Source organism: Dicentrarchus labrax, unplaced genomic scaffold (genome assembly GCF_905237075.1).
Source record: "Dicentrarchus labrax unplaced genomic scaffold, dlabrax2021, whole genome shotgun sequence".
NCBI lineage: Eukaryota > Metazoa > Chordata > Actinopteri > Moronidae > Dicentrarchus > Dicentrarchus labrax.
The window spans coordinates 10349502-10375349 of NW_026136702.1; the positions used below are offsets into that span (position 1 = coordinate 10349502).

Consider the following 25848-nt stretch of genomic DNA (forward strand, 5'->3'; position numbering starts at 1 on the left):
CGTGTCAGAGGCAGCGTTGGCATAGTGGGAGTTAGCTGCATATTTTATGCTTTTCATATTTAATTTCTAAGAACACCTTCTTTTTTTTTTCGCCTAGCGGTCTGCATGTTTCCGGGTTGCTTATGTGCACACGCTGCTTCAACATTGGAGCAGAGAGGAAACATGGTCATTTTGTGGTTTCCTTTTACATGAATGGCCATTCACACTGGAAAAATACCCTGCCCCTCCACTCAAGAGCATTTTTGTGTTAAAAGATGTTTGTGCATTCATAGGTCATGTACAGCAGGGGATTTTATCATTGTAACATCTCTGGATGTTTTCAAGCACGTCTTGCACACTCAACACACAACACTGCATTTTCAACATGATGCATATAAAGGTCAATTTATTCCCTGAGTCGTTGCCTTTTCGTTTTTTGGGGGGGAGTATGTGTGGTGGTGCATGTATTAGCTGTGTGTGTAGGTCATGTAGAAGATAGCTTGTCTCCATGGAGAGGAACTACTTAACACTAGAGACTGTCCTCTTCTGCAGGCTGTTACATAGGGTGATTCATCAAGGTGATTGTGCAAGTCAACGCAGCCCACCATGCCTCACATAATATCCCCATGTGTATAACTAGATTTATGTGTATGTATTTGGAAAACGTGTGTTTATGTGAATAAAATTGTGCAACCGCTACTGGGGTCAAATATGAGTAGTGAGTCAGTGAAGTTTTTATAGAATTGTCCCAGGGGTTGGTGGCACTTGGCTTTAGGATAAAATGTCAGCAGAAGCTTTTGCTTTATAGAGATGTATTTAAATTATAAAGCTTTCAAATGTGTAATGTTGCATACTTTATCTTTAATGGAAGGAGGAGGCGTAAGCATTAGCGTTGGGATGGAAAGGAGACGCAGACTAGAGAACGCTAACAAAGTAGAAAAAGCTGCACTTTATTCTGCCAGTCTGCTTTGCTGTATGTTTATGGATAAGTGTGAATGCACATGTGCATGTGTTTGCTAATGTATACAGGGTGATGCTTTTGGGAAATGTGTGTGTGTTAGAGAAGGAGGGGGTTGTTTTTGGGAGAAAGTGTGTGTGTGTGCGCATTTGTAGGGCGGGGTGTGTATGGAGGGTGTTGAGACAGACAGCAGAATCCCATTTGCACTTGTCAGTGTGGGTTTGGATCAGGTCTGACCCCTGTGCTCCTCAGACTGAAGCCTGTAATGAGACTGTGAGCTTCATGTATTAAAATCACACCCTGCCTCGTACGGGCCACCGGCCGCTCCCTCCCCCTCTGCTCCCTCTCTGCATCCATCCTCTCTCCCCATCTCTTTCCCTTGTCTCCGGACCTTGTCTATATTCATCTGCTGTGGCAAAATAGCATGTGGAAAAAACATTGATATCAAGCTATGCTGAGAGAAAACCAGCATCTGTAAGGCTGATTAGTGATTAGTGATTAGTGAGTGACTCTGCATATACAATAAAGGTTGATTGATAGTTAAACTTTAAGTTGGACAGGTATTGACCAAACCTTCAGCCCTTTTCTCTCCTTGCTTTATCTTTCTAACAGCCCTGCTGCTTAGATTAAGTGCGTGCCTCATCTGTGAATGAGTTTATTTGCAGAAGGGGGGAGCTTTGTATATTTATATATATATATGTGTGTGTGTCTAATTACAAAAAGCAAGCTAAAGCAAGTGTATTGATGATGTATTTTCTGTGCCAGAAAATACCCTGTACTGAGATTTTTAAGAATAGGGAAGGTGGAGGCTGGACACCATATGTGTGTGTGTGTGTGTTTGTGTGTGTGTGTTTTGTGCATGCCTGCCTGCATAAATCCGATGTTCACTTGTGTTCATAAACTTGTGCATGTGCCTCTACATGTGTATTCGTGCAGTGAATAAGTAATGTTAGATGAAAACACATGAGGTTTGGTGGTGGTTGGAGATGAGGGGCTCCCTTGCTTCGATAACCATGTTTATGTATTTGGGGGTCGGAGGTGGGAGGTGTGTATGTGTGTGTGTGTGTGTGTGTGTGTGTGTGCATGTGCCAGGGAATGCCTGCGGTGTTTTTGGCACCAGTACATTGCTGGTACAACTGACAGCTCACCAGCCACCTGATCCATAATTTACCCTGACAAGACTGAACACAGCCTGGCCACTACCTGCCAACTCTGGCTATGTGACTAAAGTAGAAAGAGCGAGACGTGAAAAAGACAAAGAGGTGGGGTGAGGGGTAGAGTTGCGGGGGTCGAGAGCAGGATGTGAAGATCCTTCAAGGCGAGGCTGGCACAGTAACCGAGGTTGTTAATCACTACTGAAGGGACCAGAGGAGTGAAGAGACGTGTAACTTCACCACAAAGATAATGAATGAATAAACAAGATTATGTTATTTATTATAAAGGGCAAAATTGGTCTAGCCCTGAGACTGAGATTTCATTCAGGTCCTTTTTTACAGTCCAATATATCCATCCTCACAGCCGGTAATCCCGTGAGGAGTGATAATGCCTGGAATGAAGATCATTCAGAGAATGTTTATACTCAGGGAGGATTGTGAAATTACAGGCCTGGGACTGAGTCAGTTCAATTTACTGCCTGCTCTACACAGCTGTGGTCTTTTCTCTTGCACTGAGGTGGACACCATTGCTATAGCTTCATCTTTGGAGTTCAGTATTTTGTGAGCTTGTCTCTGCCAGACAAGGTATGTGGTAATATAGGTATTGTAGGCCAAAGTAGTTCCTCCTGTGGCGCTTTTTGTGATTTTTTTTTTCAGCATTTAGTACATTTTTTACATTTTACATAAATGTACTAAGCATATTGCTTGTCTAAGCAGTGTCATGACAGACTGCTGAGCATCAAAGTCAGCTGCTGTGTGTCTGAACTCACCCCAGACCTACTGGCCTGCTCTCCTGATGAGCACAGCCACTTTGTGGAAGTATTTGATTGCACTCATGAGAGACACACACACACACACATCATCATCAGTGGCACGCGTGTGTGTTTTACTTGTGTGTGTCAAGCTTATATATAATGTGTGGGTGCATGTGCATATATGAGTGTACATGCATGATTGCACGCCTATCTAAGAGTGGCTGTATCTCAGCAGACCATGAAAATCGAATTTGGCGAATCCACCTAGATCACCTTTCATCTCTGTGAAGTCCATCTTTCCTTTTAACCCTCCCGGCTAAGTTAGAAGCTGGCTATGGAGAGTGAAGGGGGTGGGTGATGTGTGTGTGTGTGTGTGTGTGTGTGTGTGTGTGTGTGTGTGTGTGTGTGTGTGTGTGTGTGTGTGTGTGTGTGTGTGTGTGTGTGTGTGTGTGTGTGTTGTGTGCGTGTGTGTGTGTGTGTGTGTGTGTTAAAATGAACATCAGTGAACACTTTCTTGACATTTTAGATATGCCTTCATAATCCACATTTCACGCTAGTCAAGATGCTTTTGATGTGATGCAAGTTTGAGAGGAAATGATGGGCAGCAAGCCAGATGCAAAGGGATGCTTGAAATCTTCATCTGTCTGCACACTTATTATATCAGTGCTGTGTTCAGTGCAACATTAGAGGCTTTTAATGTACTCTACTTAAGTCATTCCTAATTCTCCAAAAAACGATAATCTACTAAAAGAAAGAATCCAAGGTCTGTTTTCCATACAAAGACTAGCAACAAATTCTCACCTTTTAGCAGCTGAAACCAGTGAATGTTTGGCATTTTGCCAGAAATATGGCTAAAACATTTGCAAATAAATTTTCTTTTGATTGACTAATCCCTTAATTGAGTTATTGTTGCAGCTTTTTGCAGCGGGGTCATCAGCTAGCAGATGAGTTAATCTTTGTACAGAGCGGGAGGAATGCAGGTATTAGTGAGCTCAGTGGGGGGGAGAGCTGAACATAGAACAACTCTTTATTCTTGGGGATCAACAGACAGATTCAAGCACACATGCAGCATCCATCAAATTACCGGTCGTCAGTGCACATCTGTCAGGCAAACGTTGTCTCAGTCTTCTGTGCGGAATAACCGAAACATAATAGATGTGGCAGAGCAGATGTTTTGTCCACATGATACACTTTACAGTCAAAGTACGCATTCATACAGCCTAAATGCCTTCATGCAGGACTCAAAGCCACAACAGAACCTCAGCGTCTGTCACTGAACAAACTACAGATACATTATAAACCATGAAAGACCCTACAGTCTCTGCTTCTACTACAGCCCTGTGTGTGTTCTTTTTCAGCCTGTGGCAGTAACACACGTTGGAACAGATGTTTAATTGATTCACTTCGGCCTAGAGAGTGTCATAAGTTATCTATGTTTGATCAGAAAGTGGCTGTGTGCTACTTTCCTCCCATGTATTTTTCCTGGCTTCTTTTTCCCATCACCCCCGTCTTTCTAGCTATCTGTCTAGTTTTTGCTTACAGCAGCATCTGCTCCATGAAAAAAGCTCTGAGTCTCCTTCTCAAGGTTGTTGTAGTGTGAAGGCCAGGTAAGAACTGCACAAGACAGATGCTTGGGTTTTGGTCCCTGACTTTTACCTGTAGCCATTTATATAATGAGAGAGGCTCTGCTAGATGCAGGAGACTTTGCAACGGGTCATGGCTCCAAGAAGGAGTTGTGTGTGTGTGTGTGTGTGTGTGTGTGTGTGTGTGTGTGTGTGTGTGTGTGTGTGTGTGTGTGTGTGTGTGTGTGCTTGTGCGTCTGTCTGTCTGTCTGTCTGTCTGTCTGTCTGTCTGTGTGCAATGCATGTGTAGGATCTGCTTGATGTTTACCTTTCCTATCAGTAATGTTGCTCCTGAGGCCTGACTGAGCAGAATGAAAACTGTAAATAGCCCTTGAGGAGCCCGGGAGCTGGGAAAACACTCTCAGACGTCTATGCACACACACACACACACACACACACACTTAGGCACTCGCTGACGCACACACACACTAAAAATGTACAGTTGAGGGCCTTAACTGCTCGTCTGAAAGCCACATTTCAATAGGAGGGAATGTTTTGTTCAAGCTGAGCAGAAATCTGACCTCTTAGTGTGGATAGAAGTGTTCCAGTTGGGTTTAAGACTGTGTTATTTTGGTCATGGTGGTCTGCTTTCTCTTTCTCTCTTTCTTTCTCTTCTTTCACTTCCTTAGTCTCTCTATCTTTAAGTAGGAGGCTGTTGTGAGCCCAGATGGTCCTGCCTGGTTCTGTTGGACCAACTAGTATATAGGACATTTTCTCCTCATACTCTACCAGGCCTCATCTCTCCACTGACGTCTCACAGACAGCCCGTCAAGTTCTTTACAGCTCCTCGTCTACTCGCAACACTCCACCACACTGCTCCACACCGTCGCTTTTAGGCAGCTAACAACACTGTCTTCTTTCTGTCTCTCTGTGACTCTATCTCCCCCCCCCTCTTTCCTCCTGCATGTTTCACGGCTGTCACGTCCATATGTTATACAGTCTGGAGGAGGAGGAATGCTTCACTCTTCCGCAGCTTCTCAACCTTTTCGGCTCATTCATTAAAGAGAGCACTTGCTGGTCTGGTCAAATAGCATTATCAATGTGTGACGGTGGTTAATGAGCATCCATGCTTGGGCTATACAGGACCTCAGGCTTCTGATCATCAGATTGTTTCCACAGTGAGGAGTTTGGACAGTACAATGCCACCTATCCTCAATCAACTGGCTTCTGTCTTCCCTGCCAGGCAAAAGCTGTTCAGGACAAATGGTCCTGTGGCGCTCACAGCAGCAAATCAGAATGACTGTACTGCAAAAAACACCTTCATAAATCATTTAAGTCTAATTTCAAGGAGGAAGGATGCAACATGAATTTACTTTCACTAATTTACTTCCAGTCAATTCCGGATTTGTTGGAGAGTTTACTCTGAATTAAATTGGACCTGCAAAATAGCAAGACTTACCAACGTCCAGTTTGACCTCTAGAGGAAGGATTACCTTACTGCTGTTTTAGCTTGTCCTTGCTTCTATAACTATGCGCTGTAACAAAACCAGCAGCTAGTATAGGGGGGACTGCATGGCCGTGAGTGTTAAGATAGGAATAGAGGGTGAATGGAATTAAGTGTACGATAAAAGGTGTGCTATTTTCAACTTGTGAAATGCTTTTGTTACACTGTGAGACATGTTTGTAAGCTTGCAACCCTGGCTACATTTAGTCTTGTCCTGCCTACATTTTGATCCAGCCAGTGAGTAAGTTTTGCATTGCTAATTGTTTTGTGGCTGCAAGTATAAGACTATTGAAGAATGTTACCCACATCAGCTTAGTACCCACAAGAGTCACATCTAATCCCAGTACTGCTCCCCCAACCCTAGAGTCCAAAGTGTGGCAGCAATTTAGCTGATTGATTGAAAATGGACAGGTGAGATGTTTGATCATTAAATACAGTAATCTGCTTTATTTTGCCTTGTTTTAAGTAACTGATTTGTTTGCTAGCCCGCAATCCCTTTGCGTCTGTATTCATTTCAGTTCTGCAGTGTTTCTGTGTAAATTGTTGTAATTATTGTGTGTTAATAATGTTTGGTGAAAAGCTGTACAGCCAACAGTAGTTTCTTCTGTGACTCTTATGTTCTTTTGTTCTGGCCAGCTCCCAACAGAGCACAATTGCCATTCCCACAGGCACTGTTTGTGTTCATGCCAGTTGGTGTGCTTGTGTGCATTCCTTGTTACAGTATATTTATATGGTCTTTGTGTATGTGTTTAAGAAACAGAGAATATGTGGATATTTGTATCTGCGTGAGTGTATCTGTACTCAGGCCTTAGCAAGGCAGCGTGTTTGCTTATCCTCCCTCTAGTGTTGGGGTTTCATTTCATGTAATGTTGCTCAATTCGAACCAGGTCCCCCTCAGCCGAGAGACCCTAGCAGCTGGCAGAAATAAACATAATGAGTTTTTCAGCATTGTAGCAGTGCTCTGAGACCCTTTGAATTATAGAGATGTGGAGCGGTGGAGCATAGCTGCCGCATGTCCACTTGAGGGGAGGTGCACCAGGATGTACTCCCAGGCATCAATCAACCTGGGACGGAAGATGAAGAGGGATTAGATAGTGATGTCATAAATCCACTTGCTCTGCAGGAAGTGTGTCAGCACTGGAAATCCTTACAGAGTTTCCAAAGGATGGAATGGATTTGACTGAAGCAGTTGGAGGTGGAAATCCTTCGCTGTAGGAACTGGGAATGATACCTAATAATTTTCTGCCTCTACAGAAATACTGCAGTACTGTAATGGGAAAACCCGCACAAAGTCGGTACTACAAAACATCTGTCTATGAAAGGAGTGAACGTGCCTTTGCTGCTGTGCCAAAAGCCATTGGTTTGCCTCCTTTGATTGTAAAACAAAGAAAATAGCAGTGACTGATATTGTATAGCTAATAAACAGCAGATTTTTCTTTGAGGCATTGACACCATATATTACATTTGGCATACAGTGCCACAGACGTGGAATCATCACAGAGACAAGCATCGCTGACTCCAGACTCCAGAACGTATGCACGTCTAGAGTCCATATTCTCTTACCTTTCTGTGCTTAAGCTGTGGGTTCACCTAGATTTGTTCATCCATGAAGCACCAAAGTTCACTGACCATGTGCATACCACTACTGTGTGTGTGTGTGCATGCACATACAAAAATTACTTCCCAGTCTAAAGCTGATGTGAATCCCAGGTACTTTCCATCAGCCAGAGCAACCAAGCATCCTCACAGATGAGAGTAAGTTGGCAAGTTTCCCCAAAGACAGAATTCTCCCTTGGGTCAGCAGACATCAGATGGGTCAAACACCAGGAGCTGCAGCACTATATATGGGCCATTTGCACTTTTTTAGTTTGGAGTTTAGATTTCCTTTTTTTGGGAAATGGTTGGGACAGTGAATTCCATAAATGTGCCATTTACAGCTAAGTATAAATTAACTTCAGAAGGTCATGTCAACATGCTCAAGTCACCATTCCTTGTTGCAGATGAGCAACACTAGAAACATTATTACCTGTGCAATTTTCAAAGACCTGATTATCACCTGGTAATTTCAAAAACTTGAAAACATTGCATGGTTACAGTTGTAAAATGCCAATGGAAAAGGTCAGAGTCTGTCATAAACAGTGGGGATCTTGACTAGTTAAGGCATCATAGGCTGCTGGTGGCATTTGAGCATTGCCTAAATGTCACAGCATTGCTGAACAGGTGCATATGCTTTTTAAGATGGACGCTTTCAGCAGGATAACACAGCATCGTCTAAAGACGTTTCCAGGAACAGTAAATTTAGTTCAGTCACCAGAACTAACAAAACACTTCGAGATGTTGTTGCATAACTTCTTCGATTAGTCAGCACGCCAAAACTATGGCTTGTCTCTTATTACAGGTTAAAGCTAGACCTCAGTACTGGGGGAGAAAACTGTGGTTTCACTTGTTTACATGTGAGCCATTTTTCCACATATTCCCCTTGCCACCCCTCACTTTAACCACCTCTCTCTCCTTTCTCCTCTTATATCGTTCTCCTTTTTAATGTCCTCCGGGTATCATCAGCAATGACCACCCTGAAGATAAGACAATCCAGAAGTGTGTGTGGGTGTGTGTATGTGTGTGTGTGCCTATCTGCGTAAGCACCTGTAATGAGGACCACATGTGTGTATCAGAGCCCAGGCTAATGAAGCCCAGTCCATTATTTATTTCCCGTGGCCCTGTCGCTTGGCCTGTCGATGCACCTGTGTACACACACGCACGCACGCACGCACACACACACCATCTGTCTATAATGACCGTTCTCTTTCGTACTGCATAGCGCTACAGTCCCTGGAGTGGTCATTAGACGGGAGAAGGAGAGAGTGACTGAGGGAGAGAGACCAGCACTTTCAGCGTAGATTTGGAACCAGTTTTTTGGTTGTGCTTTGGGGTGGGGGTTGGGGGGTCAGGGTAGGGTTGGGCCCATAATGTTTAAAAAGTGCAGTAGCACAGAGAAACGTCTGCATGCTTTGCCTGCTTTCTTTTCTCTCTGTCAAGAGAATACATTCTGCTACTGAGGTTAAATGTGAATCTTTCAGTGTTCTCTTGTAGAAGTAACTGAATCCACCAAACCACTGAGGGGGCCACAGTCAAGTTTAGCATGCTACAAATAAAGTTATCAAACACCCAACACTTTGGAACGAGTTATTGTCAGCCATTAGATAATAGTTAAGAAACCAACAGTACATTAAAAACCTCTATTTTTCAACGATTTTGTCTTCCCCTTCTTTTGTAGCAATGGCCAGCTCTCAGCAGGGAGGCTGCTCCCATTATACCCACAGCACTTAGCTTTCTGGCCTTGTGGCCCTACCCAAATCCCCTCCGCTGGCTCCTGCTAATCCCCACCAATAGCAAAAGAACAGGGCAGACAGGGAGAGAGGGGGTTGTGGGTATTGGTGAGAGAGGGCTGGAATAGAAAGACAAACAGGCAGCTCAAATGTGGCTTCCATTTTAATATGACCTCTTAATATCTCCCAGTGGAATTAGGAGCGAGCGTGAACTTCCCTTTAACGCAACCTTTCTGATTCTACCTGTCAATATATGTTACATTTCACATCACATCTAAGGCAATTAAAGACATTCTCAGCATATATTACATCAGTGCCATGCTTTAGATCCTTTAGCAAACAGCTGTGTGTGTGTCTCTGTGTGTGTGTGTGTGTGTGTGTGTGTGTGTGTGTGTGTGTGTGTGTGTGTGTGTGTGTGTGTGTGTGTGTGTGTGTGTGTGTGTGTGAGAACTATGTGTGCCTGATGTGTGTGGTTGTGTGAAGCAAAGCCTCAGGTATCAGTAGACAAAGATGCCTCTATGCCACTGTCTGCTCCTATAGTTATAAAGCTTATTAGGTTCCGAGGGAGAATAAAGATGCATTATTCACATGTTTGCGTGTCTGTCTTTGCAGGGAGCTGAATGGGAATAACCTCACACGCATCACCAAGAGTGACTTTGCTGGACTCAAATACATCCGAGTTCTGTAAGTACTTGTCTTCATGTTCATGTGTGATGATGAGATGTTTCTATGTGTACCCGTGGTGTGGAGTCTGAGTTTATCTATTCATGCATACCTGAGCTGTATCTAACCTTGCAGCTCACAAGTTATACAGACTTGCTGCTCAAATTAGCATAAACCCAGTGAAGTGGAGATGCTTCTGTCAAGAGTCCTACTCCAGAGTACATTAAGCTACTGAGTGACTGCAGCAAGTGAAGTAATGGACTTTTCTCTCACTGTATTCTGTCTGTTGTAGTAGCACTTATTGTCCCTTAGACACACACACACTCACTTGCCCTCTGTTCCCACACATCAACATGTAATGTGTACACAAGCGCCAGTCCTAAATAGGCTCTCAACACAGTTAACACATTCAGGTGAAGTCATTGACTCCCTCTGTGTTGAAATTAAACAGCACTTGTGACTTCAGGTATTAAAGTAGTTGTAAAAGTGTCTACATGTGTGATTATATCTGCACACACACTCGTTAGTAGTGCCATAGGTGTTAAAAACACTGCCAGAGGGGAAACCGTGTAGACCTGAACATGTATTTGATGTAACACGAGCTGCACATAATTCCTGCTACCCAGCAAAGCCTTAACTATTTTCGAGCCTCATCGTTACTCGCCCATCCCCCTGTCTCTCCCTTCTTTTCTCAGCTTCAGCTTGCTTGTTGCCACTGCTCCTTGTCCCCTCTAGTCTTCCTATGCATGGCTCCTTTTCTGCACCACCTTCTACCCCCACGGAGGTTAAATGCCTCCATGTCAGCAGCTTGTCACTAGCGAGTATGAAGGAAACAACTCCTTGCAGGAGTACTAAAGACAGGACTTCCTTTGCTGTGAAGCCTCTGATTCTCTCACAGCCACCACTGTGCTACATGTAAAACACACACACACACACACACACACACACACACTGCATGCTTTCTGAAATGTCAGCCAACCATATACATGATGTATGATTAACATGGTGGTGCATGGCATGTCTGTGAGTGCAACCAGAAAAAAGTCTGTGTCTGTGTATTGTGAGTGACCTCTGTAGGGCAACAGCATTAGGACTAACAGCGGGTTGACCTCTGATCCTGCTGACCCCTGGGCAACCCTCAGAAGGAGCCAAACAGGAACAGAGGTTTATCTTTACAGTCAGCTGCCATCTATCCTGTCAGTCTAAAATCAACACAGCTGATATACCTCCATTCGTCTGGCTCTGGGTGCTTGGCTGGTCTGAATCAGCAGTGTGTGTGTGTGTGTGTGTGTGTGTGTGTGTGTGTGTGTGTGTGTGTGTGTGTGTGTGTGTGTGTGTGCGTGTGTGTGTGTGTGCATGTGAACAGAGGAACAATTGGGGAAAAGTAGAAAGAAAGAGATCAGAAAAATTGAAGCCTACATGCCCTCAGACTATCTGTAAAAAAAAAAAAAAAGTTTTCTCAATTCAAAAGTACTCATCACGATTTTTTTACTTCCATCTAAATTCATGAGAAAGAGATCGGAGGTGAATTGCACTTTTCTCTCTATGTTTATGGAGTGCGAACAGTGATTAGCATTTATATTCGATGGGGAGGAAGCCCAGACTGCTGAGTTGCAGCGTGGCGTGGCCTCACAGGAGACATGAGAGGTTGCCTTCAACACAGAACAGTTGTATACGTAATGAAGGAAAGCTCTTGTTGCTTCTAAAGCTGCTGGACGCTTTTCTCTCCCTCCTGGCCTTGTGTTATTGTAACACTTCCAAAACCATCCAAGCCTCTTTTTTGTGCGTTAGCTTTGGCAGTGTAGGTGAGGAAAGGATGTGTTCCTGCTTGCGTGCGTGTAAGGTAAGTTTGTGTGCATCCCTGTTTGTTTGTATATGACTAATCTCCTTGATGTACTGCCTGCAACTCTGATACTATCCAACAGGCACTCATACACAGCCACAGTCTACTTTCCCTTGATTGTGCCAATTGTAAAAACCTTGGAGCCCACCTCAGTTTCCCCTCTCACACTTTTTGACCCCCTGCCTACCTTTCGTCTCGTCTCCACCCAGCTGCTACACCCAGTGGACCACACCAGAGGCCAGACCCACACTTTCTGAGCCACCTTAGAAACTTTCCTGGCTGCGATTCCTGTTGCTTTTGCCAAGATTCCACACTGTGCCCCCCGTCCACACCACTGCCCTGTGTGTGTGTGTGTGTGTGTGTGAGAGAGAGAGAGGTGTTGAATATACTGCGCCCAGCTTCAGTATACATACTGCAGACTCGCCACCCAAACCCCAAAGCCCCCTATACTTTGTTAGAGCCTGAGTGATGGTCTACAGACTCATAAAAAAGTCAAAGCCACACTGTATCACATAGTTTCTAAGGCTTTCTTTCTGTCCTCTTTCTGCAGGCAGCTGATGGAGAATCAGATTACTGTGATCGAGCGTGGGGCTTTTGATGACATGAAGGAGCTGGAGAGACTGTGAGTACCACCCAGGGTTGTCTGTAGATAGCTTGACCAGAAATAACATGTCTTTTTTAAAGTTGAACTTCAAATGAAATCCCACCCTTCTACTAATCTGTATTCAGTACGTAAATTAGTTGAGTGTAATGAGACTAACAGGAGGTATCAGCCGTAAATGGTGTATCAAGTGTGAGGCACTTCCCTGTCATTGCATTGTGGTCAGAGGGTGCTGAGAGGGTACAGCGTGGGTTGGGAGTATTTTTTATTAGCTCTGCCTGACAGGAATGCCCTCAGTGGGATATGTGGGCTTAAGAGGCCTCCCCCACCGCAGCCCCCGGCTCATCTGGACAGCACCAGGACTCCTCAACAGCTTGTAAACCGTCTGGGAAAACACACAGACAAACACAGTCAACCACACCTCGACCAGCTAATTAGCAAATCAATAGTGCTACCCACATGGAAACCTGCACAGCAGATGAGTTTATGAACACATGCCGTCATGCACACATAGTGGTTAACGTTTGAAAGACTTTTCCCTGATCTGAAACCCACATTAACAGTTTACATTACCAAACTTGAGGCCATGTACAGCTTGCCTTCCCTCCTCCTCCATATTCAAGTGATCCAAACATTGGGTAGACATATTCATGTGCCAGACCAATGTGGAAATTAAGCGGCTCGTTTCTCCAATGTTTAAAAGCCACTAACCCACCAGCAGGTACAGTTCAGTGTGAACGGAGCAGCAGAAGACCATTAATGCCCATTGCGCACTAAATCTCCACCTCAGCTGGCCAAGCACTCTTCTCAGTGTATACAGTGAGTGGCACAGATCCCAACATCTGTCTGAATGTGTCTGAAGGAATGGCAGCGGCCTGCCTTTCAGATTTGCAGCCTCCCAGTGCCACAGCCATTACATTCACTCCCATGTGCCTCCAATGGGCCATTCAGGGAGAAGAGAGTTGTGGTTTCCAACAGATTAGCAACAGTCTGTTCCTCATTGACTTAATTGTTGTATTTGCATAAAGCCTGCCAGTCTTGGACGTTAGTTGTTTGACATGGACTCTGTTGCCAACCACCATTCCTGTCAGTGCTTCCTTGGGCTTGAATAGGCTCATCCATTTCTCTTCATTTTATTTAGAAACATCTTGTTTCGATAGTTCGGCCCAGATAAAATCTGTTCATGTTCAAATAACTGGTGGATGTAATTCACTTGTTTAAATGGGAATGTTGCTATTTTGTTACTCTGGGAAAGTCAGCAGAGCACTGAATTCTACCAGGCGCAGCGTTGTAATTTACGGCGCTGTCTCTGACTAGAAGTTTAATTCCCCTGAACTTTCAGTTGGATATTTATGTGACATTCAGAGCACACTGAAACACAATAGCCTGTGGCTAAGCCGATTCTACAGCAGCTAGCAGAAATTATTCACAGCCTACACAAGGGCACACATGCATAGACACAAACATACAAACTCACTGGTTGATCACATGTTTTCCCTGCCGCAGGCGGCTGAACCGTAATCAACTGCAGCAGCTTCCTGAGTTGCTGTTTCAGAAGAACCCTGCCCTGTCTCGACTGTAAGTACATTCACTTTTTTATTTCAGTTCAGCATACCCTCACATTTTGCACACGCCATCTCTCTTCGGATTTTCTTTAGCCACCAATGTACAATATACTGCACAGCATGGTTTTAATAGGTCTGATGAATTTTGGCTTGGGTTTGGTTTAAACGCAATTAAAGGACAAGGAGATTTAGCTGCACTTGCTAGAATGCTATCAGTTCTCATTAACATTCTGACTTATTAGGTGTATGTTAAGTGTACCCTGTGATTTCCCCTGTACTTACTGTCTGTAACTGGATAAGTGGAAATTCAAGTTCTTCATCACATCATTGGGCCGTCATGCCAAGTCATCTGCAGTTTCTCTGTGCTAGTCTGTCTGCGAGAGAAGCCACTGGTGACAGGGAGTTGGTGTGACATTGGGTCTTGAACCAAGGGACACATTAGACTTTGAACTCTGTTCAAGGTGAAAGGATGTCTGTGTTGCTTAATGAGGTCATTTTATGTCACAGGAGAAGTCCCCATAGCTCACTCTGCCAGTGGACTCATATACCTCCATCGTATGAATGAAATGTGTCATCACAGCTTTCCTTCAGTTTCCACTTGTTAATGCCAATCCCATACTGTCACACACCCACACATCCTTACACTCATGCGCCCCATGGAGTGAGACAATCCCACACTAATGCTAAACTTTTATTCCCATCTGCAACAAGGCTCAATGTTTTTTTTGTTTTTTTCTTTCTTTGGGATAATCAGTGTCCCTCTTGCTATAGCTGATCATTCCAACTCCCATTATTCCAGTTCAGATTACCTGGAGCATCTGGGAATAATGAAACAGTGGGACATGGAAAAATCATTTCCCTCCCTTCAATCCACACAGTGGTACTACTCACCCATGATCCCAGGCCTCAGCCCTCCATATGTTTATCTTGCGTTTGATGTTTAACACCATCTTGAATCTATCTGTCACTTCCTCGCAACTATCTCGTCATGTCACCTATCATTATGCCAAAACCAGCCTATAGGGCTTTAGGGCAAAGCCTCATCCTTTGGGGGCAAGACTGGCCTGCTTGTGGCTTGCTAACACTGAGCAGCACTGAGATGTCTGTCTAGCTGGAACAGACGTAGAGCAGACCAAGGCCTTCCAGACCAGCGGATGGCCTTGAACAAGCGTGATTAGTCCATCTGGAGCAGCAGGCTCTGCCAACAGCCAGAGGATTGTGCTAACACAGCTCCCCTGTTTCATCCAATCTAACTTCACGCTCATTATTCTAAACCAAGCGCTGGCTTTTCTGCCACATTGTGCAGAATGAGACTTTGTTTAACATTGCTTAATCGATTCGCTATGTGTCTGTGTATACACTCATTTGTTCTTTATCCTTGGCTGGATAAAAGAGAACCATAATGGACCTTGAAGCTTTTCAGGTGTGGAAGTGCCTACATTCTTTAACAGTTAAAACAAATGTACAATCCAGGGCCATGGAATTGAAAATAATGTAATCTTTATGGTGCCTGTGTATGATTGACAGTTGCTACTTTATGAAAGACTTCTTCAGCTTGTTAAAAATTAGGTCTAGTAGCGTGGGATCAGGAACAGCAGTAGAAGACAAAGGTTTTTCCTAATGTGTTTCTTAACTCCTGAGAGGTGTGTCTGGGCCACACCGTGGGTTCTGGTTCCAGTCTGATGCGGTTAGGTTACAGCCTTGTCTCGCTCCCGCCAGCAGCTTTTAATGGACTTAAAAGGTTCTCAGCTCCCAGGGGAAGACTTTCGCTGCTATTTCATGTGTGCATTTGTGTGTGTGTGTGTGTGTGTGTGTGTGTGTGTGTGTGTCTGATGACAGAGAGAGATAGAGAGAGACAGAGAGTCTATGCTTGCATATGTATTTATGTGTGTCTTTGCACTTGCTCAAAGTGCTCACCAGGGCTTGTTAGGGTCTGTCTTTATGTTCCTAACAAGAGAGGTTAATGTGAAAGCCCGCTGCCCTCAGGTGGAGCACTAACCCAGATGGTTTCTTGGACGCAGGATTAATTGCCCCCTTTCCTTTTTCTGTACTTTTTACACCCTTCCTCTCAGTCTCTTCTACTCCCCTCTTTTTCTCTCTTTCTGCTCATTCTGGAGTGAGGGTTTGAGGAAACTCTTGTTTAACAAAGTGGCTATTTGTCTTAGGCATCCTGCTGAGAGGACAAACAGAAAGAAGGACGTAGGGGATGGAGGAGGGAGGGCTTGCAGATGAGATCGTTGCTCTCATTAAACTTTTGAGGAAAAGCTAGCCGGGTTAATAAAAGGCTGTCGGTTAAATGAGCAGAGGGCTGTTGATTTGTGGGGAGTTTTTACACACTTGACTCCCATGCAGTCATTAAGCTAACGGGGTAATGAGTTTTCACTACAAAGGGAAGATGGAGATATAATGAAAGTGTTCTTGCTAGAACACAGATTTTTGAAAAATGGCATGGGCTCTGGGAAAGAAGAACAAATTCATATTTAGAAATAATTTCTTTGTATCTTTGCAATAATTCTGCAAAAGTTTGAAGCATAGTTGGGTGAAAATGTGCAGTACGTCTTCTTTCATTTACACAACAGGGAAGTGAGGTAGTGCACATATATTTTACTGAGCCGCGTGTTCTGCTTTCTGTTTTGAGAGCCTACCTCTTTATCTACACCCCCGCTCCTCTGTCTCTTCCCATGCCTGAGAGATACCAGAGACACTGATGCATGAGAGGCAGAGCAGAGATAATTGAAATTGATTAGAGATGATTAGAGATAGTTAGAGTTAGTTAAAGCCGCCTGTGATGGATGGCACTGACGAGAAGGCATGGGAACGGCGGCGCAGAGGTGAGAGGCGCTGCACAGAACATCAGTGAACAATAACAGTGAAAATAGAGTTGCATTCATCACTGTTAACGACCTGTTGCCCCCAGCCCACCACCCCTGACTTCTCCTCATCCCACTTCCACTGCACTTCAGATCTATAATCTACTCATCCATGTCTGTAATTAGTGTCTTTTCACAGTGGGAGAGCAGGAGGAAGGAAGGACCGCGGGATGGAGGAAAAAAGAGGGATAGGTGAGCGGAGCTGGAGGAGTGCAGAGTAGTTAGCATGATAGCAGGCCCCGGGGAAAAGCATCTGGTTTGGGCTCAGGATAGGGGCTTGTGGGAGGAGGAGGCGAAGGGGTATTTTGCGGTTTTTGATTACCGTGTTGCTTGTTGCTGCCACAAACAAATGCCGGCAACAACACAGGCTTGTTTGAAGGGGTGTTGCTTTCATTAATGGCTAACGTGCGGTCTGACATGGTGGGGTGAGGGGACGGTTAGGAGAGGTTTTCCCTTGTGTATCTCCCCGGGAGGTATGGAGGAGGAGGAGGGAGGAGGGAAGGGTGTGGTAGTACCTGCAATACAGGGGAGCAGAGGAAACCCTGGCAAAGGACTGGAGAAGGGGATGTGTCATCTTTCTTTAAGATCTTTAATTTTCGTGTTAATGCTTGACGACGGGTATCCTGATATACAAAAACACAAAACACACACGCTGAAATACTGGCTGGGTGACACACATGCGAATGCGCGCACACACAAGAGAGGGGGAAAAAAAGAGGGAAAATGTAAATAACACTAATTAGACACAAACACACACAGAATAACACTATAATTACGTCTCTGTGTGCTAATGTGTGGATGGCAGGCATACACGAGGGATTACGTTCTTTATATGGCTTTGACTGTAGATAAAAGAGCGGCTCCAACTATGTGTTGATGCGGAGCTGCCTGTTCTGTGTTTGTGTTGGAGGGATGCTGTGTTTTCTGTTTGTTGATGGCTTGATGCTTAGGGAACGGTAGCTCAGAGTGAGAAGAAAGAATTGTTTGGGGGAAGCAGATCTAGAATAAATAATGTGCACTATCATTAAACCTATAAATCATCTCTCTGTCACAGTATTCCCACTTGTTTTTGACTTTGTTACCATTTGATATACAGTATTTTCCCCTTCTCATTTGCTGCAGATTGATTGGTTGGTAAACTCGCTCTGGTGTTCCAAGACTGTTTGTGCCACAAAGCAAGCAAATTAACTCTTTCAACTTTTGACTTTTTTGACTGCGTATGACTGGTTGAAAGACTTTTTTTTTTCTCTCCTCATGACTGTTTTTAAGTGTTTGTATAATACTGTGCTCTGTGTGTGTGCCTGTGCATGCATGTGTGTCTGGCAGGCAGTTAATGGTCTAAGCTGGTCTTGTCGTTTCCTTCTCTTTGTCTCTGCTTATGAATGACCTGCCTCGACGTGCTAGGTCTCTCTCTCTCTCTCTCTCTCTCTCTCTCTCTCTCTCTCTCTCTCTCTCCCTCAGAGGACCGTTTGGGCCCCCGCTTGGCAGCAGTCCCCATGGCAACCTGTCCTCATCAGAAGCTTTCTGTGCCATCGATGGCAGACATCCTGATTTCTTGACTACAGATTGTCTGACACTAAGAAAACACTTTAGCAAAGACTAAAGCAAATATTTTAGTGAGTAAAGTTAACTTTAGACACAGTGAAAGCAAAATACCTGCAAGCATCAGAGAAACTGGCTACTTTAAAAAGGGCTCACCCAAAATGATGCATTTTTGTCCTTGCCACCAGTATCTACCCTTACAGATAGTTTTGGTTTAGTTAATACCATAATATATTTTTTAAATGTCCGTCTCTGAGTGTTGTGGTGCTCATAACGCTGAAAGATTTAACAGCAGTGTCTCTTTTCTTTGGTAGAACTGAAACCTGTCACCACTGATGGCTGATGATTGTCTAATAACAGGGACACTGCTTTTTTTTTTGCAGTTGCTGGATTTAGTTAGAGAATATGTAGTTTTTTAAAAAATCCCTAATTTGGGTGAACTGACTTTTTAAGACGCACGGCTAGAGTTTAGATTGTTGCAGGGATATGAAATACCTGACCGGGCAGCCAACCAAAGAAAAGCAAGCAGGCCTTAACTCCTTGCCCCTGCCCCTCTTCCTGCCCCTGTCCTTGTCAGCTGGTAAAAGTGGCTTTTATGGCTTGTCGTTGTTTTCTTTACGAGTCGGACCGTGTGTGAGAGAGAAATGCAGACCAAACCATGTGAGGAGAGCGGAAGCCAAAAGGGGGTAATTTAAAAACCACTCTGCCATCTGAAATATTCACAACCGCAGCACAAGGGGAGCGAGAGAGAGAAAAGAGAGGGGGAAAAAACAGACGAAGAAGAAAGTGAAGGAAGAGAGAGTGAGACGGTCAGAGGTGCAAGAGGAGCAAAGATGTGGCAAAAGCAGGAGAGAACCAGCGGTGTTTATATTTACTAACGATTCTGTGTCCTTCCTCATGAATAATTGAACAGATGGATTGAGGCTTGTTAAATATTCACACTAAAGCGCTGGGACATCAGTGCTGTTGTGCGTGTGTGTGTGTGTCCAGCGTCTGGTACACACTGCTCTACATACTCGAGCCCTGGATGCTCTAAATATTCTTAACATGCCGTACACACAGAGGTTCTCCTTCGATGACCATCCCAATCATCCATATGTGCATGTTTGTTTGTGTGTGTGTGAATGTGTACGTGTGTGTGCACGTACATCTTCACATTGGGGACTGGTCATTATGAATTGATACGGCATGAATAAGACATCACAGTGTGGTCTAGATCCGTCATAAGTATACACACACAGGGATTTCACTCGTGGAGCTGCCGGAGGAGGCCTCCTCCTCCTCCTTCTCTTCTCTCTGTGCCGCTGCCGAGTTTGCTTCTGTGACGGCTGACTTTGCCTGGTCCAGATTGGAACTGACACACAGGGGAGAAAAGGCTGGCCTCGTGTCCTCACAACGCACGTGCACACACACACACACACACACACACACACACACACACACACACACACACACACACACACACACACACACACACACACACTCACTCACTCCTTGGAATCTCCAAGCAGGGTCTTGTGGAATGCTGTAATTCCGGCCAGGAATAACAACCCATATAGTGCTAGCTGGGTTGTCCTGCTTGTGTGTGTATGAACACATGCTTAGTGGACGTTTGTGTGCGTGTGTGTGTGTGTGTGTGTGTGTGTGTGTGTGTGTGTGTGTGTGTGTGTGTGTGTGTGTGTGTGTGCATAATGGATCTGTACAGTTGAGCAGCATGGAGTATGAATCCAGCCATCAGAATGAAAACTCCAGTTCATTCATCACAGGCTTAATAGAGTGCAATCTCCCTGCGATAGGTGTTTCCCTCACTCAGTGCATCTGTCCATCTCGTTACGGCTTGGTTCAAGATCTGGGGTTTCGATCAGCACTATCTGCTCTGGATCATCATGTGGAAGTGTCGTGTGTGAGGAGCTTAGCAGGAAGACTACAGTGTCTGTGTGTAATCTCTAGTTATGAGCTGTTAGGGTCTGGACTTGAGACTATGAAGCTCAGTGTTGGAAGTATCCCAAGCAGACCCAAACACAGCCTCTCCTCCCTTGGGGCCGGGAGGGGAGAGTGAGAGGGGGGGGAATTGAAACCCTTCCCAACATCCTCCGAAGCAGGAAGAAGCATGAAACTACCCACACATGCGCATGTGTTGCCCAGCACACATGCCCTGCAAACCCACACGCGTACAGTAAATGATTGTTCCAGCCCTATCGTGAGGCCTCAGGCTCTGTCTCTGATTCTGAGATTTAAAAAGACCAAACAAACAAACTGCAAGGCAAATTATGCCTTCACAAACACACACACACACACACACACACACACACACAACACTCACACATGCAATCACACAAATGCACAGATACTTTGCCCACTCCTGCTGATCAGCCAATGCTCTGTGGAGCTCGGACTCAGGCTGTTTACCTTTTCCGAGCGAGCGGAAGACACAAAAGAGTTGGGAGGTTAAATTGTTCAAGAGGCACCTCATACTTTCTGAACGAGATCTGATCCAGTTGCTTGGGAAAAGTGTGGTGTAATGGCTGGAAAGAGATTTTTGGATTTTTAGTGTGTGTGTGTATGTAATTATAGGCTTTAAGATGCATCCCTTTATCCTCTGGAAGGAGAGTCTTTGGTTGAACTCCTTCCTTTTCCCTGTGGCTGTATTTCGGCATGTTGGTGTATATGTATGTGAACTCTGGACTCTGTCTCCTCTCTGTCTGTGGTGAGCAGGTCCATTCTTCAGGCTTTATACTTAGCACACCTCCAGGCCTTTGGTTCATGAGACTCCACAGGCTGCAGAGCTGCTGCCACATAGCAGCAGCTGAACTTGAAAACCTGGTGACTGAATGTTTCACCGTATAAAGACGACGCCGTATGTGCCTCGGGGTTAATGAGGTTAAGATGGTGCATGCTAATAGTGAAAGAAGAAAACTTGTGACAACAAGTTTTGCTGGTTTGAATCTCTGCTAAGCAAATGCAGGTTGGCAAAGTGAATGTGGCAACTTTTGTATTTCTGCAACTGCTGCTGAGTTTCCCTTTAGCACACTTCCTCCTTCCTACCATTCTAATTGGCAGTTGTAGACTATGGTTGTGCTAAGAAGCTGTGTGTTTAGATGCGTTTAGATGCATGACAAAATCACGATAATATTTGCATGTATGTAATCCTTATATTATTGGATATGAAATTCATTTGGCATTTTTAACTAACCTTGATTACTTACTCCTGGCAATCATACAGATTACTCCGGGTATGTTTGGCATTTGATTTTGTGTGTGTGCCACAGTGAACTGAATGCAAATATTTAATGTTACTTATAATAATCATAATCTATTGTTTCCTTGAGTACTACTACTACTACAAAATGCTACTCTTAAGCACTACTATGTGCAGGTTTTCATAGTTTTTATAAACAATTCACTGCCGGTGATATAAAATATATACTAAAATAGGATCAACCTCTAAATCAGCTGTTCACAGTAGATCCAATTTAAGGTAGAAAAATGCATTAAGGTTCTTTAAACAATTAGCACCAACAAAATCCATCTGTTTACCCTTTTTTTTACTTTGTGGCACATTTCTTTTCACCACCAGACACCCTGTCAGACAGACTTGAGACTAACAACTGTTACTCTAAGTCATGTAAACACTTAAATCATGTTTACCCATATCTGGTTATTCACAGTAATGAGATATGTGTGCATGGAAACTAGTGAAAAACAGGCACAGCACATTTAAATAAAGTATAAACACTCTTCTATTTGAACTGTTTTAAATGTTGACTCCAACCAGAACCTTCGATCCTGAGCCTCTGTGCTCTGCACTCTCTCCTCAGCCATCCTAGTTTCTCAGTAAACAAAAGACACTTGTCTGCTTAGGTAAGTGGACTGCCCACATTCCAGTAAAAATACATATTGAGCCGCACAGCAAAAAGGAAAAACTGAATTCCACTACAAATGCCTATCTGTTTCCAATATAGGCTCCCTCTCCCAATACTCTCCTGCTGGTATCACAGCAGGAAGCAGTGATCTCATTAGCCCAGAGTGTATGTGTACGCCAACTGTGGAGGCATTTTTTGATGAGAAACAGTATGCTGTTCTGTGCAGGGGGTGTCTTTCCTTCTTAGCTTTGTACAGTATAACAGGAAATCGCTGGGGGATGGAATCGATTCCCATTCCCCGCTGTTTCAACTAGCAGTATACACACACATGCACACCCACCTGCCCCACCCAAACAAAGCTTTCAGAAATGAGTGTTACATCTGAGATGCTGCCAGATCCGTGTGTGTGTGTTTACCTGTTGTGCATTGTAACTGGAGCTGGGCCTGCAGTCCCACCAACCTGACACCTCCGAGGGACCAAAGAGGAGGAGAGAGGCACTGGATATTGATTGAGGAAGGGGGAGTCACAGAGAGATAGAAGGCACAGTTGGAAAGCAGAAAGGATGAAAGGGAGGAGAGCCGTGAAAGAGAAATGAAGGTGGGGCAGGAGAGGAATATAAAACATTGTATTTATTATTCATACAGCTCATTTTTCTCTCATGAACATTAAATTGTTTTTTCAGGTAGATTAAAAATACTTCCTCCCAAATCCATTGTAGCCCTGCAATTCAATCAAGTAAATAGACAGAGAATGAGAGGAGTGGAAAGAGGGTAAAATGAGTTAGAGGACAATAGAAAGATCTGAAAGTGACAGACAGTGCCTGCGAAGCAATAAATAGTGTGGGGATTGAGTAAGTGGGGTTGGCAGATAAAGCGAAAGAAAGAAAAAGAGGCAAAGAGAAGAAAGATTGGCCTCATCTGTAGACTTTGAAAGGATTCTCATCTCTTCTCATCTATGTGACCGTGCTGGGAGAGAGAGAAGGAGAAGGGAGCCAGGGGCACCTGCAGTGGAGCATTAGCCAAAAGCCCTATTATCACTTCAAAGCTGGACTCTGCTGGAGGAGTCCTGAGTGACACTGGGGCCCTATGGAGGATGAAACACCGCACAGAGATAGGAGTAGAAAGCCTCGTCCCTCTGTGAGCTCCCTTTTACTGGACCTCACTTCCTCTCTGTCATCTACCTTGTCCTACCTTCCTTATCGCTTCCCTTTCCTCCCCCTCTATTGCTTCCTCCCTGCGTCTTATCTGTACCTTTAACACCTGGCTGTCTGGATGGCAAGCCCTATATGAGCTCTCTTTCTCTGTTCCTCTTCCCTCCTGGCTGAATTTTTCCATCCTCTCAGGCTTATAAAAGGCCTGGGACCTGCAGGCCCCGATGAGCCCCAGGCTGTGGTAATGAGCTTGCAGGCCCTTTCATGTGGAGATCAAGCCGATGGCTGGAGGGGGTGTTGTTGGTGCTGGTTAGTGGAGTGGATATTACTAGCATTGGATTGTGGCCTGTAGAATAGAAAAGTAGTAGGTCAACCCCAGACCTGGAGATGTAGGCAGTTCCCATGAAGTCAAGAGTGTCCCAGCCAGACACAGAGACACACAATACCGTCAAAGCACAGGGCAAATCATTATGGTCTGTGTAAGTTATAGCATTCCTCTGTCCAATACATTATCCCAGAGACCTTTCCCGATATTTACAGGCCACAGAAGGTCAGATGCTTTAAGCAGGACAACGGTGTAGGCCAGAAATCAATGGCAGACACACAAACTCATACAACATTTCCTATAACTACTCTCTGCTTGCACTCTGAGAGTGTCAACACTTCATAAAATTGCCATCTGAATAAGTCCAGGGACAAAGGAAGCGCGACAGAGGGATATTTGAACAACAGCTGATGCTCTTTGATTTGACTTTGCCCTGAAGCAGCATCGCCACTCCTTAAATCCTCCTTCCCTACCCCTGTTAAATCCTCCAAAACCAATCTATGCATATGTGTGTGTGTCTATTAATCCGTAATGCATAGCCACACACTATTATTGCTCCCTCCCCCTGACACCTTCATTAAGCCCACAGACAGGGATTACTTCTGACTTGTAGATTAGGCCACTTTCCTGGCCACATTTGAACACGCCTGCTACGCTGCTGGGGTTGCAACTAATTATTATTTTAATTGTTTATTGATTTAGTATTAAGTCTGTTACATGTCATAGTGAGAAAGGCACATCACAATGAGCAACGGCTTCAAATAGCATCTTTTGTCTCACCAACAGTTCTAAATCCAGTTTACAATGGTATAAACCAGAGAAAAGTAGCACATTCTTGTACTGATTAGTGTACATTTGGGCAAAATAAAGACAGGTACAGTCTGTGTTTGTGTGTGCAGTGGACTGGGATCAGAGGGGATATGCCCAGGTCCCACTTCATAAAGCTGTTGTAAAAAAGAGGAGGCCATTCATGGCTAACAAAGAGTGTTCACATGAACAAGCTAACAGAGTGGTGCCCAACAGCCCTTCACACTTCCTCAACACTCATTTTACCCATTTTATATCCTCTCTCTTTCCTCTCCTCCCCCTCGCTCAGCTCTCTCTCATGAGTTAATTGGTAAAACATCTTTGATATTTGGTTTGTGGAGCGTGCTGGAGTGTCAATTTAGGAACACAAGAGACTTCTTAAAGGATTTGTTTTTACCGCCAGAAACTTTGGCAGGAGATAATGGCAGAAGTATAATCAAACATGGATATGTGATAAATACCTCAGTGAAATGATTACAGTGTAAACCAGTTATCTGGGCGGGTTTGACTTTTCACTCAATCCTTTTTGCTTTTTATAGAGTAGCTTCTAATAGTTTCTATGGAGACTGAATTGGCAAAGTGTTGTTGTGCTGCGTTTGGCCCCTCGGCAATCTCACCCTCATTCACCTTCCTACCAGTGTTTCTGGATATAGAAAGCTGATAGATGGTGATACATCTGTGTTAACACCCTCGCTCCTCCAAGGGCAGAGAGATGGAAGACTGATAAAAGTTTCTTTCACAGTACAAGTAAAGTCAAAGCTTCCGGATGTCGATGTCAACAATGGAAATAGTTAAAAGTTTCCTCTGCTGATTGAATGTGGAAGTTTTCAGAATGCCGTCAGTCCTGAGTCAGTCTGCATAGCGTAACGAAGATATTTTCTATGTTTGACAGATGTCTCCATTGTAGAGAACGGAACAGCAGATTACATAATGTTTTATTTTCCCCTGCTTATTGCCTTTCTGGCTTTACTCCCGGCCTCCCCTCATACTTTGTGCGGATGTGGAGAGGAGTTTGGGGTAGAAAAAAGGTAGAAGTCAGATTGTTTTTTTTCCTTCAAGTTGTGAGCGTGAGCTGAGCTGGAGCAGAGTTGAACGGAGACGTCCAGTGGGGTTAGAGAAGCACAGCCTTGTTTCCCAGGCAGGCACCCTCTTTGTGACACGGTTAAAGATGTGTCCTAACACCATTCCCATCACCCCTCGTCCCCTCCTCTCCCCACCACGGCTCCCATCCCTCCATCCCTCCCTCCATCTCCAGAGAATAGCCTGCCCTTTGCTCAAGCCATTCCGTCTCCTTGGAGCTCATTGTTCCCTGGTTGCTAGGCGATAGCTGGGGCCTCATTTGGTCACCTTGGATACAGGGGGGAGCCTGGGTATTTGGTA

At 44.5% G+C, this 25848-nt stretch overlaps 1 protein-coding gene across 6 annotated transcripts in view; it reads left to right on the forward strand.

The window, feature by feature from the left end:
* The window catches only part of slit1a (slit homolog 1a (Drosophila)), an 87837-nt gene that overhangs the window by 1833 nt on the left and 60156 nt on the right, over positions 1-25848 (forward strand). For all 6 annotated transcript variants that reach the window (XM_051421299.1, XM_051421294.1, XM_051421311.1 and 3 more), the window contains 3 exons: positions 9851-9922; positions 12295-12366; positions 13852-13923. In XM_051421299.1, the coding sequence (XP_051277259.1) occupies positions 9851-9922; positions 12295-12366; positions 13852-13923 (216 nt within the window). The remainder of the gene's footprint in view (positions 1-9850; positions 9923-12294; positions 12367-13851; positions 13924-25848) is intronic.